Genomic DNA, 18,965 nt, shown 5'->3' with positions numbered 1-18,965 from the left:
TCTTAGACTTCGTGTTTTGCTTCTGCATCCTGTCAATCATGCAGAAGCCTCTGGGAGAGCAGGAAGTGCTAGTAAATCAGTCTTTGATGTGAGAGTCGCATAGTCCCAGGCAACAGAACTGCTTTTCTCTGATACTGCGTGTGTTTGTGCTAAGAAGCCGGTCTCTCTGGACATGACTCCTGAGGGAGCCCTGCTGCTTGCCTGCCTGCCTGCATGACATGAAAAGCCAAGGCTACCAAGGAGGGATAAAGAGAGTGATGTATGTCACTAGCTTTCACGTAACTAGGCCTCTCAAATAACCAGGCAGCACTATATGAAGCCTGCATTCACAAATGGCTACTGCAAATACGGACTCACACTTTGCTACGAAGGAGCATCAGGCAGTAAGAGAGAATGTTTTTGGCATTGTGACATAAACTGTTCACACTTACAGCTTACAGTTACCGCTTCAAGATAATGTTAAATGTTCAGCATACTCACGTTTGAGGATGTTCCTCTGTTCTAGCTCTTCTGCTGTGGGTCTTTGACTCAAGCGCCTGGTGGGAAACATGCATCCATGGTCAGCACATAATCACAGGCAAGAGGTGAGCAATAAAACATCGAATCAATATGGGGAGAAGGGGAAGTTCCAAATGTAAATCAGTGTGCTCTTCAGTAATTAATCGTGTAATGATCATCTGTGAAAGAAAAACTCTAAAAATTCCATCTTTTTTGATAATACGTACACTTAACTGTACACACTGTTCGCTTTTGACAGCTACTCCCACCAAGGCTATGTTGTTGACAATTCAACTCGCAGCAGAGTATATTTAACCAGAGTAAAATGCAATGTGTTAGGGCCCAAAGTGAATTAAATATACATTTAGTGCTGCCATTATACTACTAGTACAACTTGTTTATGCACAGCAGAGTTTTGTATTTTTATTTGCAACCTATTTTAGCTCTTGTCTCATGACAGCTTGACAGGTGCACATCACCAAACTTCAGTCAGACATCATCACTAGTCCCTCTCTTCTAATTGATTGACTGCATAATGATACTTTGGTGCAATGCAGAAACAAGGCCAGCAAAAACCAGATATTGCTGAAGACTCAGCACTCATCTGATGCTGAACAAGGCAAATGTGATTATGACACCTTCAAATGCCAACTGAAAGGTTTCAACACTTGCACATTTGTTAAATTATACCTACTGTGCGCACAAATACACATACAGACACCTGAGACAGGAGGACACACTGACAGACACTGTCCTGAGCATCATTTTTCTTCTATGCAGCATCTGGAGAAATACATTTTGCATAGATTATCTCCAATTTGCTCAATTTGTAAGTGGCTGAAATGACTAAGACACCCAAAGGCAACATTTGAAAGGTCACTCCAAGTTCTTTCTGCTGGGGAGTCTTATTATAGCACTGTGTCAGGACCCTGCGGCAATAGACCTATCTGTCGACTCTGGATCAATGATTGAGCTGATAGAACTGACAGCCATTTGGAACTACTCAGTGAGCTACTGTACACAGAGTGAGGTCTGTGTTCGGACTGTTTTAGCACCTTTTGGCTCATTGTTTTGATTTCATTCCATCTATATTTACAGATTTACATACGTGCATCTGGTCATGAAACATAATCTGTGGTTTTACAGGCGGCAAAACTACAACATGTAGTTTTCTCACTTTAGTTTTGGTGCAAATTAAACAAATGAAATGTAACATGGATTCATGAGGTGAATGCTTTATCTGTAGAGAAATTTAATCTGTCTTTTCCTTTTCAAGTCTTTATGCTAATCTAAGACAACTGTCTTCTAGCTGTAACTAGGTCATGTTAAAGCAAATATGACAGTGGTAATAGAAAGAAAATAGGCATATTTTCCCAAAATGAAACACTATTACATAGACAAAGTATACACACACACACACACACAGACTCAGAAACCAAAGACAGAGCAGTGTTAACCAACTTTCTCAAGGGTAAAACTGAAATTCTTATCAGTTTTCCCCCTTAAATGACATGATCATCAGGGTTTTCCCAGAGAATCGGGTCAATAAAGGTAAGTTAAGTTCATCTTTTCCTAGAGTAGCATTATCGTAATCTATTTTGACTGGCCTTGATTATGCACATCCTTACAGGACAAAATACTGTTGGTAAAAAGCAGAAAAATGAGTCCTGTGCATAGGATAACACCATGCAAAGGACACTGACAGAGCTTTTTGGAAACACGACAACTAAGCAGGCAGACCTTCCTTCTGGAAACACACACTGTGTTCCAATCACAGTGGGGAATAGTCACTTGTGTGCCACTGTCTCTAGATAATACCATCCCTCCTTTGCAACATATTTCCCAAATTTCATATCTTATTATACTATCTGGACTTTCATTTCTACCCATATGCTTGGCAGTCTTTTCTGCTCTCAACACATCATTACATCCCCTTCATTCAGACAAGGCAGTCATCTTCAAAGAGCAAAGTGAAATCAAATGAGGCCTGTGATCAGTTGGGAAAAAACATTGTTGTTTGATGTGTTCAGTCACTAGAATTCACATTCATAATCTCAACATATGTATACAAATTCCTGTGATTTATACATAATACACTAGTGTAGCGTGTGTGTGTACACTGCTGGTATAAAGTGACTTGCGTGGTGCTGCTGTGTGGAGGAGTCAGTGGAGATAGTTTGGCACATGCATCACTGTGGTGATTCAGTGAGCGAGGGAGGAAGTCAGGCAGGAGGAAGAAAGAAAGAAAGAGAGAGAGCGCTACAGAAAAGACGAGGGGGGGGGGTACATCGCTGAAATTAGGTCAGCTCCATTTTCAGAGCAGCATTTTAACGACAAAAAGCATTTATCTGTATCGGATGCTGCAAAGGAAAAATGAAAGGCTATAAAAGTGCTTCAATAGAAAAAACCCCTCACATTTACATCAGCCTTGCACAGAATCACAGTTCTACCGACCAAGATACTGGGCCATCACCAGCTAAAAGTAAGACAAGATACTCAAGTTGTTTGAGAAAAGTTGGCATTGCTTCCCAGCAGCTATTGTTGAGTTGGCTATAGCCATGTGAAGAAGATTTGGCCCGTGTATGTGTGTAAATGTAGTTGAGCTTAAAAATTCATAGGTTTACATGTCTCACCTTGTGAGTTTAGTGCCTATCTGCTGTCTCGACTCCAGTCTCTCCTCATCTGTCTGCATAGGCAGGATGTTTTTCTCCTCCAGCTCCCTTTTGGATGGACGGTTACTCAGCTTGATGGCCAAAGAGTCTTTCCTCAGCACCTTCTGAGCCAGTGTACCTAAACCCAAACGCCATGGTCAGAACACATGGTGAGCTGCACAAATAGAGCACAAACCTTTACTGAAATGTTTTTTGTCTTAAATTCGTTTTTTGCTCCAAGATGTCTCAAATAACTTAAAATTTAAACTTCAGGATTAAACTTCTGAATATTAAATTACATGAAATACTGTGCTTTGTACTCTATAGTATCTTATAATTGCTTGTTGCTTAATGTAACTTTAGATCCTTTGCATAACAAGCCTAATTCATACAAATTTGAAAATCTGATTCGACAGACTTCATGTACCTTAAAGCATTATTCTCTTTCCATTGCCCTGTTAAAGCCATGACCTGGCATAGTGAGCGATTCTGTCACACATGACCAATGACTTTTAAAAAGAGTACAGCTGCACCCATGTGAAAATAAGGATACACGGTGTCGAAGGCATAAGCCACTACGCACACTTCAGCAGTTTTGCAAAGAGTGTTTCCATGGGTGACAGCATGATTCTGGATACACTTCTGTGAACCTAATGTTGGCCCTGGTTCAAAAGCCAAACTCCACTGACTTCCAGGACCCTTCAGGGGTAGCTAGCATGATCAGACGGCCTAACCTAACCCACAGAATAGAGAAAGCAATTCTCTCCTTAGAAGGGACATTATGATTTTGAAACTACTGAGTTTAGGTCTATCCTAATACATTACATGGCAATGGAGAAAACTAATCAACTTTATCTTCATTTGGGAAATTTAAAGATTAAAAGACTTTAAAGAGTAAAGGTCACTAGAAGTGCTGCCACCCACTTGTAAATATGGAGTCATCATCTTCATCATCGTCGTCATCATCATCTACATCATCATCCTCGTCCTTATACATGCTAGGAAGGTCTTCATAGTCCGACTCATTAGGCATGTTCTCCTTGTCATCCTCGTAGTCGATGATCACAGATGGCACTTCTCTTCTGTCCAGAGGCATGCACTGACCACCGCCATGCAGAGCAGAGCTAGTGGAGTTAAACGCAGACGTATTGTTGGTTGTGAACCAAATCTAAGCATTAATGTAATGGCTTATGCTTATTGGCTATATCATTTGGACTTGCCAAGAGGATGAGGTTGTCCAGTCACTAGAAGCAAAATTCCAGTTCATAGGGGACAGTTCATATTTTAAGTCTAGTAATTCATCATCTTTTGACAGTTAGCAAATGTTTTTGATATGTAGAATTACTTAAACAACAACCTTCACATCTAAATCCAGAAAAAGGAAGACATTTAAGAAAAGGAGATTTGGTACGTAACATAATGATAAGCTTAGTGAGTTTCAAATCCAAGTATAAAGACAGTGGGGACTCCAGCTGAATAAAGCTAATTCTGTGCAGTCCTACGCAATGCATTGCAATCCTCTGAACAACAAAGAGGATGAGAAGAGTAACTGATCATATAAGTTCTATAATTCAAAACAAGATGACAGGAATTAACTTAATTTTTCATCAGTTACTACCACACAGCTAAATGTGTAGAAAACTTGGGTGACAATTTCTAAGGAAACCCAACAGGAGCTGGCCAGTGACATATTTGATAGATTGATTAATCACAGTCCAGCTTCTTATGATGAGCCACTATTACATAATTATTTTCGAGCTTTCAGACTAATTGTGCACTATGGCAGACCCAATGCTGCATTTTCCTTGCCCAAATGGTTTTGTTGAAAAAGATCCTAATGTAAGAGATTATATAATGTCCAATCTACTATCATGCCCCTTTTTTTCCCAAACAAGAAGAAATGTAGCTCTTGTAAAGTGCAGCTGGTCATGTTATGTCAGGCCAACTGCTGGAGGGACGCCTACTCCACGATCCTGTGCCCACAGATACACACATTTACTTCAAAATTAGGCCATGCTGCCCTGTGATGCAGTGTGCTGATTTAGACCTGTACACACCATAGAACAGCATGGCCTCAATAACACTGGGATATATTTGAAAGTACTGGACACCCACAAAATAATAAAAGCAAATAAACAGGGTGGTCTGTGCTAATTAAACAGCTTTAGGTAACCAGATACATTTTATCATTATAAACAGAGGATCAAAAAATAAAGGAAAGTAATTCTTTATGTTAAAAAATGTCAACTGAAACCCTTTGGGCCAATCAGTATTAAGCTATAACTCCGATATTTGATATTTCTTAAATGCTGGCATGAAATATTTATAAAAGCCTTTCCCCAGTCAGAGGGTGATCCATCAAAGCTGGACAACCAGCGCTGAGCACTACTAACCTTTCAAACCTCTGCATAGAGAGAGCCAAGGTTTTATTGAGCTCCTCGATGATGCGGCTAGGTGCGTGCAAGCTGCCGTACTGAAGCTGGAGTGGGTGACCATGGCTCTGGTGAATACTGGACAAACTGGCAAGCTGGGAGGGCAGCAAGGTTCCATGGTGGCCTGGCATGACCTGGGGAGGGCCACACTTTTGGGGTAGAGTGCTGAGGGGGTTGGGTGACGAAGAAGGGGAGGTGGAGGACTCCAGCCCCCCTGGAGGCACACAAATCATCACTTTCTTGGGAGGCAGTGGAGGAGAGTGCTTTCCCCCAGGCATACAGGGCAACTTCATAGGCTGGCAAGAATCTGCAGTGAAAGACATGATAGAAAAGGGATTACAGCACTGAAATTTTCTAGTACATTAAGTTATTTAGCATTCACTACACTTTGCTGGTGTAGACAGGTAAACAGATCTGATGAGGAATCAGATGAGAGTGGTGGGAACTAGGCCAGGGTAATGACACTTCCCTGTATTGACAGATTGACAGTGACAGAGAGAGCCCAGTTGACCTCATCACAGGGGGGTTTAATGAGACTACTTTAATCCAGGGCACGTGTGGCAACTCAGGTTTAAAGCAAAGCAGTCATGGGTTAGCTGTCAAAACAAGTACTCGCTATCTCACTTATAATGAGGGAGGCAAATTTAGGGTATAGTAAACACTGTATAATGATTTATGAAACGGGAAAAATCACAACAGAAAACAGCACAGTGTGATTTGATTAGAGTAACCAGTTATCCAGCGTTAACTGAGACTAACCTGTGCTGTGGTTTGGGATCCTTGAGAACGGCTTTGGAGGGAGAGCAGGTGGCTGTTTGTGGTACAGCGGTGGCTTGGCAGGGGTATCCTGAATGTCACCTGAGTAGGTGACAGATTTCTTGGTGGGCATGACCATAGATGACTTAATAGAGGGCTCCTGAGTGCAGACTCCACCATCCATTGAAGATCGAAATTCCACAGTTGCTAAAACAGAAGAAAGCAACAATCTGACAGGGGTCGAAATCGTGTTGGACCGCACATCAAAGACATTTCACTAGACAGTTCAGACAAAGTTAAAATAAATGTGTGGTGTTGAGCTGCGGGATTCAAAAAGCTATACAATAACCCAAGAGCTTTTTATCAGCACACACCATACCAAGAAACAGCGTATGCAGAGCAGTTTGACTGAATTTTTGCTTTTTAATTCTTTACACTTCTGAGCCATTTGATGGATTTTACATAAACACATTTTAAGGCTGCCAATGTAAATCACAATGCTTGCATTTATATTGGGAGTTCTCCTCCATCTCAAAAGTCAACTTGACTGAACACCCAATCAAATGAAAGACTGGAAAAAGTAAGCACGCATTTTTTAATCCCTATGGAATCTATTTCTATTTCTACTACACCAGAATATGTTTTGTAGTAACGAAAATATATATGTACTACATCAGATATTTGCTTTGCAGGCTTAAAAATAAATCCTCTGTCGAACTGTGCACACAAGCCTTTTTGATTACAGAAACTAGGTTGTCACTGGTTAGGAGAACTGAGCATACCTGGCCTCATTAACATGCATTGTAAGAAGTGACAGTCACTGTGCACAAATAGGACAGACAATTCAATTTATCAGTTTTCACCAATTTTGCTAAGCTCTCCAGAACCTGAACTCTTGAGGTAGAGGCAGCACTTTAAACAAAGGAGAAGTACTTGCATTCTATAAATACAACATTAAATCATATTTAACTTAATTTAGCTAAATCTATATGAGGTTTATTGTTGTTTTGACTTTAAAAAAAATGCTTGTAGCTTATTCTGTAAAACAATACAACATGAAAAAGGGCCATGTATTTTCTCATTTGCTTTCTTCAGTTCTTGGCAAGAGTCAATGGACTTCCTGAGCTTCACTAACTGTGTTTTTGATGCCCCGAGGCATGGAGCACCCTGCTGTCAGACTCAAATATGGTCCCTAGCATTGAATATGAGCTGTGTAAGGCACGTCAAATCAAGATCAAAGAGTTTATAAACCCCTACAAAATTTGTATAATGAAAGATTATATCTCTAGATGCTCCATGCCAAATCTTGAAGAGTGCACTTCAGAGACTACTGATTAATGAGGAGATGAATAACTGACGACCTTCCAAATGAGTGCACCCCATCTACTCTTTCTGCAGTTTCTACGCGTAAAAGAGACAGTTTCCAGTTCCGTGAAATGAGGCAGTAACAGTGTAACAACAGCTCACCTTTTTCAAAGATTTCCTTCAGAACTCCTCTCTTGATCAGCTCATCTCTACTCTGTCGCACTGACATCTTCCTCTCCAAAGCTGAAAGGGTAAAGGAGAACAACGCTAAAATGAAGTGTCTAAAATGAAACTGTTTTGTCGTTTAGTCCTAGTCGACCTATTCATTAAGTCAGAGAAATGCACCCACTTTCCACGACATTACGAAAACTTGTGTCTAGCAAAGCTCGCTAGGAAAATAGTCCTGCTAGCACAAATCCATCACTTTCAGAATTTATCCTAGCAGTACCAAATTTCCACATCCACTACATGTTTTTCCAGCTGCTATGATAACTTTCATGGGACTCAGACCTTTTAAAGGCTTATTGCCAAAAGCATATTAGCTGATTGAGCTGCTTGATAAAACTAAACCAAATGTGTTCTTTAGTGATTTATCTAAACATCACTATATATAGTATCCTGTTGATCTTGCACGTGTTTATACATGCAATGTTTGTTTTTGTGGTTTTAATTCTATCTTCTTTACAAATCTTAGCAGCTTTATTTGAGAAAACAATAAAAAAAAAAAGCAATGATTCCCAGATTGCACTGTAAAGATAATGATCTGTCAAACTGTTTCTCCTCTTCCAAACAGTTAAAATACTGGTTCTTGACTAGCAAAAGAATTAAAAACATAAAGGAAATATTCCAGAAACGCATCTCATAGTAATGCATTATGCACGAGATGTGATGTAGCACAGCTAAAGCTTGTTTCTATTTTTAGGCTACAAAAGTTGAAGCGCTTAACTTATCTTCTATCACTAGGCTGTACAAAAGCAGTTTAAAAATTGCGTTAGTGATCTGAAAATCTTTTTTCTGGATAGAAACCAATTAAGAATGTGAAGGATTAGCAACAACACTTTAACACATTGTGCAGCATTGTTCCTGCAGACCTTTGGAGCTCTTGCTTAGGAGGGAGATCACAGACTGTGAGGCCTGTCCCAGTTTTATCAGAAGGTGTTTTCAATGCTAATACACCCTCAGTTTAGATTCATGAACCCCCCCCCCTCCAAAAAAAATAAACACTTGACCTCTCTTCCACATGCCCTTAGTCACAACACAGTGGATTTAAAATCAACTGTTGAGAGTGCAGAAATTAGAACACAAATCAGAGTCATGCAAATGTCAAATGGGCAGGTCTCCAGGGCAGAAATTGAAATACTCTTTGCTTCAGTGTTCAGAAATACCACAGCAGAGGAAGTTATCATCCAGCTGTATCTTCTGTTATGAACTCTGCTAGGATTGCAGATGTTCATTGTCACCCCATATTTCAAAGGTTATCCAAAATAATTAAACAGCTAAATGTATTTTTTGGAAAAATATGTGGCCAAAATATCACACAAAGAATCATTTCTACTGGAACCATAGGAAGTGGCAGAGTGAAGATAGCGTGAAATGAAAACTGTGTCATTCATAGGTGCATGTTGGGATGCTAACGCTGGCTGTTCAATCAAAAATTGAATTTTCTTCCCAAGAGGCAGCAATTTTGGTATGTCAAGGGGATAGTAAATCCACTTATCAAAGCGTTGAACTAGAATCAACACAGTGAATTTTTTCTGACAGAGTCCGTTCATTAGATTATTTCCACAAAGCACCAGAGGTATTGTGGCATGGTCTAGAATCACACATCTCTGTACCTGTGCACTGTCAACCTTCATTACAAATTATAACAACAGAAAATATTGAGGGGTTTCCACTAATAATATCTGCCAGCTGAGCAGTACCTTGATCATCAGAAATGTAAACCTTGTAGTACTAGAAATGTAATCGAAACTAGAAATCTCTGCACCTTGGCAATCGATTTTCATAGAACTCCAACATTTCTCTTTAATTGAGAAGCAGTGACTGTAGCTATGACTACTGAAGTCAATATCTGAGAACATTTTTTTCTGGTGTTCACCATAAAAAAAATGTAGGGTCTTATATAAATTTCTTTTCTGTCTGCATAGCCCATTTTCATTAATCGTTGTTGGTCTCTCCCTCATTTTGTTTGCTGGCTGTTTATTTATTTGCTCTCTCTCTAATGCATTTCCAGCCCTGATGTGTGGATTATGTTCTTGGCTATTTGTCTCTTTAGCCTGTCTCCTTTCCAGGTCCTTGTCTGGAGGGAAGGTTGTGTGGCTCAGGTTTGTTGGGGTCACATGGAAAATTCTCATCCTGGATCATATTTTTCATATATGTTTACAATATATAGTTTCTGTCATTCAGAGTGGCAATACTGTAAATATATAATGTTAATCTATTCTGCACACTGGATGTCTATAGCTTGTCTGGTTTCCTGATCTGACTCAAGGTCTAAGGACGGAGGACGTAGTATGCTGTACAGATTAAAGTCTCTTGAGGAAAATTTGTTATAGGCTACATAAATAAAATCTGACAAGGCTTGACTTAAATCCAAATCCTTCAGCGACACTTCATTTTGACCTTGTATGAACTTATTTTTAATTAGACTTTGACAATCCCTGTAATGAGTTATTTGAAAAAAAAAAAAATCTGAAGTATTAGTTTTACAGTATAAAGACATAACGTTTCTTAAGAATGATAAATCAGTACCAACTCTTTGACGGATTGGGGAAACGCAGGGGTAAAGGTTGACACTAGACTGGCAGTGCTGCAATATGTTCACGGATTACACTACTGTCTCTTCCAAAAAGAAAAATAATTACTCAAAGCTTTATGACATAACTGCTATGCCATGGGATGTGCAGTTATGCAATGCCATTAACACAAAAGCCTTAATGAGAATACAACTTCAGATTTGACAGATATTGTGTGCTCATAAAAGAAGAAAGAATTGGCAAAACTGTAATGGACAGAGCAGTTTGCACACAAGCCAAGTATCAAGTCAGGATTTAGAACACTGCGCAAAACAAAAAAAAAAAAAAAAAATTTACTATTTAAAGAATACATTATAGAAGTGGAATTTCATGTTGATTTCATCAGGAAGGTCCTGCGAGGCCCCTGCACAAAACAAAGCACACTGACTTTAATGCAGAGTTTGATAGACATGATCATCAACAGCCAGTTTGCATTAAGGTCTGTTGCTTGTGTTTATGTTCATACATGCAGTGTACAGCCGACATACTCTATTACAGCCCTACTGACACTAAAGGATGCAATGCAATGCAATCTTCCATATCACAGTAAAAATCAGATGCTGTCCTCTAAATCACCTTGAAAATCAACCAAGTCCTACTTTAGACTGCCTGGCCCAAGAAGTGCCACGGTCCAACACTCCAGCCACTCAATCTGTACGAAGATGAGAAGATCAGACACTCATCAGGGAGACTCAGCTGAAAGCATATTAAATGAAACTGGCATATCTGAGCATGGCCAGCATTGATCTGAGAACACTACACTTAGTTATTTTAGAGAAAATATATTCCACTGCGAAGTGACCCAGATAGTCAGAACACATCCTACCAACCCTGAGGCTCAATAGCTCAAAGTGGATGCTTTTACTGAGGCAATTCTCTCAGCCTGAGCCTCACAAAAACTGTATTAAAACTTTCATGGACTCTTTTATCAATGAGAAGCTGAAGCGTCAAGCTCACACAAGACAGACTTGGATATGGCTAAATGAAACCATAACACAGAGGATACAGTAGGTTTGTAGTGTGACATTTTCTGTATATACAGAATGTAATCCATCAGACTTTTTATTAAAAATTATGCTAAAAATACAGCTCATCTAAAGCTCTGGTGTATGTGCATGAAAAGACTACTTAATTGGATTAGAAATAAAAGTGTAGATAACATCAGACTAACACATGTATGGTCTTTTGATGAATATTGGCCTCGTGAGATCTGTTCCTGATAGAAGGTCGCTGTGATAATGTACGCCACATGATAAGACAGCATGATAAGGCGTCCAACTGTTGGGACCTTCCTTCTTCTTTCCTGAGGTGACGAGTACAGTCCCCCAGAGCTGCCCTTCATCTGCTTAATATCACAACACATTCATAATCCTCTACTGTGCTCATTGTCCAATTATCTGCGACAGCATCTGGATGCCCAGTGGCTGATGTGCTCCCCACTGACGCAGGAAACATAATCAACAGTGAGGCATCACAGACAACTGCAGAGACAAGAAGACAGTACACAGGGGCATTTAAGTCCAAGATCAGAGCATACTTCATATATACAGTTCCATTTGTCTGAGCTACAGGTATAAAAAAAAAAAAAAAATAGGCCAATTGACATGGCTGAAGTGTTGGTTCAATTACACCTCTTTGAATCAATACTCTAAGTTTTCCTGAAAAGTCTCAAAATCAGAGCTCTTTTGTCACACATACCTGAATGCCTTTGGTGAAGAACAAAAAGCCAAATTCTTGATTACTCTACACAGATCTTCTAAAGTGGCCTGAACAAAACAAACGGTAAGCATTAAAAGTGATAAGTGGATTGAAGTTACATTTCAAGTAGACCATCTACAATAAGTCTCAAGTGTCTTCAATTTTGAAATGATCGATTTTGCCTAATGAAATGGAAAACAGCATTGATTGTGCTGTTTATTATTCTTGTATTCTTCACATTGAACACAGACAGAAAAGAATAGTCTAAGGAGATAAGGAAGGACATAAGTGCAGAGCATGGTTAAGGCAAAGGCTACTAGACAATCTCCATGCACCGAGTGATATTCCTGTGCCCACATTTGCTATTATTATCAAGACGCTGGTCAATGGGACAGTAGTTAACCTCCCTTGACGTGGCAACAAGAGGAAAACAGAGCCCAAATTCAACAGAGTGTTATTTCAAATGTTCAACTGACACATCTCCAAGATTATGGTACAACACTGGTGGGTGGCACCAAGTGTTGTTAAAAAAAAAAAATTAAAAAAAAAAACCTTAGTGGGGTTTAATAAAATGGATGTCACAGTACACAGAGAATCAGAAGATTATCAAGGTATTCTGGCACCTCTAACAGCGTACAGATGTAAAAACATAGCAGCACAAACTGCAGGCTCCAAAATCTTCATAGAGTTGAACAAACATCTCGAAAAACTATTAACAGAAACTGAACGATATAACCTACAAGGCAGGATTTATTGTCAGATGTTTGTATTAAAGTGCAATAAATTTAGCAAAGTATACCTAATAAACATAAAACATTGATTAGTGCAGCTTTAAATCTCTTTAAAAGAGCTGCTGATTTAATCACTGTTCAAAGTTCAAAATCCCCGAGCCACTTTCTGTCATTTCAATTTAAAGCATGGGCTCACGGTTGTGCGAGTTCTACTTTTCCACAGCCTGATACATAAATGCCGGCCACATTCCAACTATTTTTAAAAGTTGTGTTCATGCTTCACGCAGCAATCGATGTGACAGTGTGTGCAGATTTGCAGCAGCGTCACTGCAGCTAAAGTATCCGCCTGAGCACTGGAACTACTTGCAGGACTACACCATCTATAGCTTGAAACAATGTAGAAATTCAACTTCAACGCTGTTCCAGTATGAAAATTTGACATAATCCACCATTGTGCTGCTACCAAAAAAGGGATTAAATAGAACAAAAGGTAGCAGAAGAATTATTTGGAGACAGTAGTATTATGCATACAAATCAAGTGGATAACAAAAGCGAGAGAGAAAAAAAAAAAAAAAAAAAGCTTTCCCCCCCACTCAGCTCGACTGTGATTTAACACCATTGTAACAGAAACAAGGACTTTTGTTGCTCAGCACTTGATTATTGTCCATCATAACAGGCAAGTTGCTGTTATCACAGGGCGCATATGAATGTAGCAACGAGTAGGAACATCTCCATCATTGCTTCATCAAGCACACATCGTCTGTTAGAGGAGAGTAAAACATCAGAAGGTCAAATATCTAAAACTTACAAAAGAGATTTCATCAGCACTTTTGTGTTTTACTAAAAATATCACTCAGTCCAGCGAGACTGCTGAGGGGGGCCATGTTAGGACAGAAACTACAGCCAAGCAATACAGTTAGAGCCTAGCTGAAAAGTAAGAGCAACCAAAAAGTCAAAAATATTTTCTATGCTTGTGGTAAGTGATGGAAGATAAAACATGACAGTTGTTGTGATCACATAAAAGACCAGCAGTAAGAGAGCAGTCACAGCAAACATAATCAAATTAGAGAGACACTGATTCATTCAGTAAATTCACACTAGGAACATGCTAATTTGGTAACATTACTAAATCAGAACATCCTGCTTGGTTCAGACCGGATTCTCTCATGTTCTACAAAAGCAAGAATTCTGCATCCAGAGAAGATGCAGTCTAACAAAAATGCCTCCTCCTGTCCAACATGCTGACAGTAGAATTCAGGATGTGTCAGCAGGGCAAATAAATGCAGCTGCATCTGAAGAGAGCGTGTTCTTCACTCACCCTGACAACACTGGGCTGCAAGATCAAAGGAGCTCTAAAGAGACCTCAAAACATGAAACTCCAATGCTGCACTTTTACTGAATCAATCTGCTGCATTTTCAATCAACCTGGAGACTAAAACCTAATACATTTTTTAAAATTTTGGCCAAAGGATACACCTTATTTTTTCACAGCCTGGCAGAGTATATATCATGGTTGGCTGTTATACATGTTACACCCTCATGTGTTTTTTTTTTTTTTTTTGTGCACACATTAACATAAATATAAGAGCAAAAGGCATCTACCAGCAGACGTCTGCTTGAACTTCTCACTCTTCTTCTTCCTCCATTTCCAGGGTTTCAGGAGGCGTCCCAGGGTGGCAAACTTGCTCCGATGACGGATGGGTGGAGTGTGGGTGCCAGAGACTAAGGACTCAGAACGCATGGCGGCCAGCCTCTCTACTTCCTCAGCTGTAAGGGAACAAAACAAATGAGAAACAAGGTCTAGTTTAGGTGAAGATGCAGGGGTGGTGATATTCTGGTAATCAGGGAGAGGAGCTAGAAGTGAATTCAGCTGACACTTTTGCTTACAAAGATTGAAGCAGCAAGAATCTGTGCCAAATGGCCTCCTGAATTCCCTAAGAACTGGATGAGGTTGAGAGAGGATAAACAAACCAGCATATCAGATAGCATTACGCAGGATATGCTCCGAGTCTAAACAGCTTGAGGCTGCATCACACTGAGTGGTTGGCATTAACTTGCCAAAACATACTAAACAGATAAGCACCTCATTATGAGGGAATCTTTCTACTCTGCATCAAATATTCACAAGGCCCAGCCCTTTTGACTTTTAAGTACTAATGGACATCAAAATCAAACAACGTTCCAAAAATACTTTTACAATTACTCGAAGTAAATACATGTATTTGAAAGATTCTGCAAACCAAGGCTACAGATAGCCAGGGCACACACAAACTGGCAAAATCTGCCCATGCAATCAGAAAACAAAATCTAATGTTGCATTCACAAGAAGATGATCACAAAAAGTGTCAAGAAAAACCCCCCAAAAAACTGCATGAACAAAGGTAAGGTACAATTAAGCACATAAGTGAAAGTCAAATAACACTCTCTGACTAGTCAAGTAGCTACATTAAATTACAAAAACAAAACATCAGGTAACTTTTGTTTTCCAATTATAAATAAATGGAAAATAACTGTATGCTAGAGGATGCAAAAATCATTCACAAAACTATTTACTGTATATGCAATTTGCTGAAACACACAAAAATGCTGATTTGGTCCTTCAAAAGATAAATATACAACACAAAAAACTAAAAGAAAAAAAAAAAAGGAGACAAAAACAAAGAAAAAGCCAAGTTGTCATGTCTACCCTATGGTCTCCACGGTGAAATGACCTCTACCACAGCGGGTTGTGTCACCACATTACATCAGACCACCCGTGACAAGCTGCCAAGGGGAATATGCTAGTTGCTTGTTTTGAAATAATTCCAACCCCATTCATGCTGTTTGCCCTAACAGGTATATCACTTTGCAGGCTAGTCACCTCCCCGAGGCAGCGGGACAGTGTGATAAATAATGTGACAGTAATGCAGTAGAAACCAGTCCCAAAGACCTTTATTTGAATGCTCTGGTGCATCAGTGCCAACCATCTTAGCAATCCTGCCACCACACCACTTTATAAATAGCTCTAGAGTCAATGCTAATTGAATCCAGTAGAGATTCAAATTACTTCATTAGTGGCTCAAAAGAGAGGAAGACAAAAAAAACCCCAATTCAACATCCAACAGCTCTGCAATATTTACTGTAGGATGGAGAGAATGAGAACAATGAAACACTTTTAGAAATGTCAATAACAGAACCCAAATACTCACAAAATACAGAACCAGAATATCTACAAATCTAAATACATGATGATTTACTTAGCCCTAATTATCTTGACAAAATCCTGGCAGAGGAGAGATGTGCACAATCTGCAAAGGAAAAGTATCCTTTCCCTTTTCCAAGTATCCAAAATGTGCTGTTCTCAAGGCAGCGGATCATTTTCATGACATCAGGTGTGTATTACAGCATTTCCATCCCATCTTCATTGTGCTGCATATAACCTAGATTCTCCACTACTGTAATACAAGAAACTGATGTTGCAGGTTTTAATTAAAAACACTTGTTTACATACCAAGATGGCTGAGTGATGATGTAATGACACTGAACTGGAAATGGCTTTGTGCAAACAGCCTGCACAGTTTCATGCATTTTTAATGACATCTATATGATAAGTAGGTAGACTTATTGCAAAAAAAAAAAAAAATGTTACAAATGAAGCGCAATTCATCAACAAGTAGCAGTTCAAGTCTGAGCCCAACCCTATGAGAAGTTCTGATCCAGTCAGAGGCAGTTTCCACAACAGCAACAGTGAATCACTCATTTCTTGTGCTCTCGTTTTAATACTAAAGATAAGCATCGACCTACTTAAAACTGCAACTACGGAATATTATCAAATAAGCAGACTGATGAAGCAGAATCAATGATGGAGCGCCTGATCTGGTTGTCAAAGGCGCATAGGAGCCCAGAGGCACGGCCATCGCTAGATACTGAGAGTGCATCCAGGATGGCTTTAGCGCAGGGCTACTATGGGCGAAACCACACAAGGCTTGAGCCTACTCACCGTCCTGTGTATCGTTCCCGCGGCTGCAATTGCTGCAAATATGCTTTATCTCTTTCCCGATGTGACAGTGGATCGTAAAGGGCATGTTGTTATTGTGGTGCGGATGCTGGCCGTGTCCTTTCTTGGTGCCAAGAGACATTATTTTAACCAGACTGAACGCCTTTTTCTTAGGTTTCTCCACAGCCACGGGCGTGTTTTCTCGGCACCCCGTGGCAAACCAAGTACCGTGCATGATTGTGGGCGCAGGATCCACCGCCGGGTAATTGGTCGTCTTGAACATCGGGACGCGGAAAACGGGGCAGGGGCTTCGGTGCGCGGTGGAACGGCGGTGTGGTTTTTAAATTAAGGGGCCATCAATTCAGTCCTACCTGACCTACTGTAGCGGTTTCCCTCTGCTGTGTTCCCACGCCTTTACCTGAGATCCAAGTATGCGCAGGCTACTTGGTTGCGCAATGCAAAAGTCACTGCTGCTGAGAAAAAGCCCTGCTACCAGATCCAAGCGAGCTAAGAATATAGAGAGTGAGTGGTGAACGGCAGCGACTACCCATCCCTCCCTGAGCCGTGGACTGCAGTCGGTTGTAGCTAATCCACGATTAGTGAGGCTGAGTAGCGCCTGTGATTGGCTGCACGGTGCGCTCCTCTAATAGGCCAGTGTGCACAGAGGACAAGCTGCTCATCGCATAATTATTCTAATAACTGTTTTTTAAATAAATCCCATTAAATGACAGACCCTCTCTACATTTAGAAACAGCTGCAATTACAAGAAAGCAACAATATGCATACAAGCAGTTGATAATGCGTTTCAACCTAAGGATTAAAAAAAAAAAAAAAAAAAGGTTTATAAAAAACATAAAGTCAGAGCAGATGGAGGAAAAACGCAGGGACTTAGAAATAAGTCATATATCATAATACTAAGTTCTGAAGTTGATCACATTGGCCATTTTCTCCTGTGGCTGCTGTTAAATAGGTTGGTAGCTGAGTTTACTAAACAAAATGCACTTTTAAGGATCTAAAACCAGATTATATAAAAAAAAAAGTTCATGGAGAACAAAACTGCTCTTTAAGTTGAAGAGTTAAACAGTTTTAGAGATTAATCAAGGCTGTGGCTTTTGGTGAAAACATTAAATTGAGAGCAAAAAACTGCAGGTTAGAGACTGTAAATGTGTATGTGGCTTAGCAGAGTGCCCCAGTCTGTCCTATTGATTTCCATGAACCACAGCAATTAGGGGTATGTCCCTAACATGCAGGGCTATAAATGAGATAAGGGTTTCAGAAAGTCCGCTGTGAGCACATTTATGGCACAGAAAAGATGCATGCAAGAATTACAACATCTAATTTGGACATAATAACTGACAAGAAGGGCTCAGAGAATTAAAATCAAAGAAAAGAAATGCTAGTTAATGATCAGAAAGCTCAATGCTTTAAATAAGAGAGCTCAGCCTAACGTAACAGAGAAGCATCCAATATTCTTTCTTTACAAATTCAAAATAGCCACTTAGCGTATCCCTGAAGTCACTGTGCAGATTCCAGGCTAATTATTAGCATTAATGGCCAATTAATGAGTTGTTAATCATGGTGAAGATAAAGGATCCCACGGTATTTCCAATCCCATTTCCCACAGAGCAGGGAAATGGTCGTGGGCTGGGGTGAGTACCTTTGATGTTCCTTCAGTGAGCTTATTCCAGTGACATCAAAGCCCCCTCTGAAATGAGGGACAGAGGCAATTGATTTACTTCCACCACGGTGCAATGCAGTAGTCACCCTCACTTGCCTCTTTTTGGTGCAAAGTTCCAAACTCTTGCATTTGTATGCGGTGATGTTTTGGTAACTGGCGAGGAAGAGCTATTTTCATACACAAAAACATTTTTCGTAACAAAGAGTCAGAGGTTAAGGGATAAAGGGGAAGGAGCCGTTGGCATGCATGAGGTAGAAAACACTGCAGTGAAGTGTTTGGGAGAGAAAGAAGGAGAGCAAGTGTGAAAGAGGTTTTAAACACTCAAGAAACTGCTGTCTTGCTGCACCACTAGCCTTGTAAACAGACAGTGATAACCTTTTGCTCCCTGTTTACTGCCATGCATTCCAGTTACTCTGCTTATAGAGTCCTATTAGAACTTTCACAC

The 18,965-nt window shown here is 39.9% G+C and overlaps 1 protein-coding gene across 3 annotated transcripts in view; it reads right to left on the bottom strand.

Annotated features, from left to right (window-relative positions):
• The window catches only part of LOC113133767 (phosphatase and actin regulator 1-like), a 38,177-nt gene that overhangs the window by 5,342 nt on the left and 13,870 nt on the right, over positions 1–18,965 (bottom strand). Inside the window, exons 1-8 of one of the 3 annotated variants that reach the window (XM_026312641.1) lie at positions 16,846–17,378; positions 14,469–14,633; positions 7,805–7,885; positions 6,341–6,544; positions 5,543–5,888; positions 4,074–4,273; positions 3,132–3,288; positions 481–536 (exon numbers count right to left, since the gene is read on the bottom strand). In XM_026312641.1, coding sequence (XP_026168426.1) covers positions 481–536; positions 3,132–3,288; positions 4,074–4,273; positions 5,543–5,888; positions 6,341–6,544; positions 7,805–7,885; positions 14,469–14,633; positions 16,846–17,125 — 1,489 coding nt within the window. In that variant the 5' untranslated portion in view covers positions 17,126–17,378. Of the gene's footprint in view, positions 1–480; positions 537–3,131; positions 3,289–4,073; positions 4,274–5,542; positions 5,889–6,340; positions 6,545–7,804; positions 7,886–14,468; positions 14,634–16,356; positions 16,433–16,845; positions 17,379–18,965 lie in introns of those variants that run through there. The other 2 variants (XM_026312643.1, XM_026312642.1) reach the window with 2 other exon arrangements.

The sequence above is a fragment of the Mastacembelus armatus genome, chromosome 17, assembly GCF_900324485.2.
Source record: "Mastacembelus armatus chromosome 17, fMasArm1.2, whole genome shotgun sequence".
NCBI lineage: Eukaryota > Metazoa > Chordata > Actinopteri > Synbranchiformes > Mastacembelidae > Mastacembelus > Mastacembelus armatus.
Note: the sequence above shows the minus strand (reverse complement) of the source record. Positions and strands in the feature narration are given on the sequence as shown.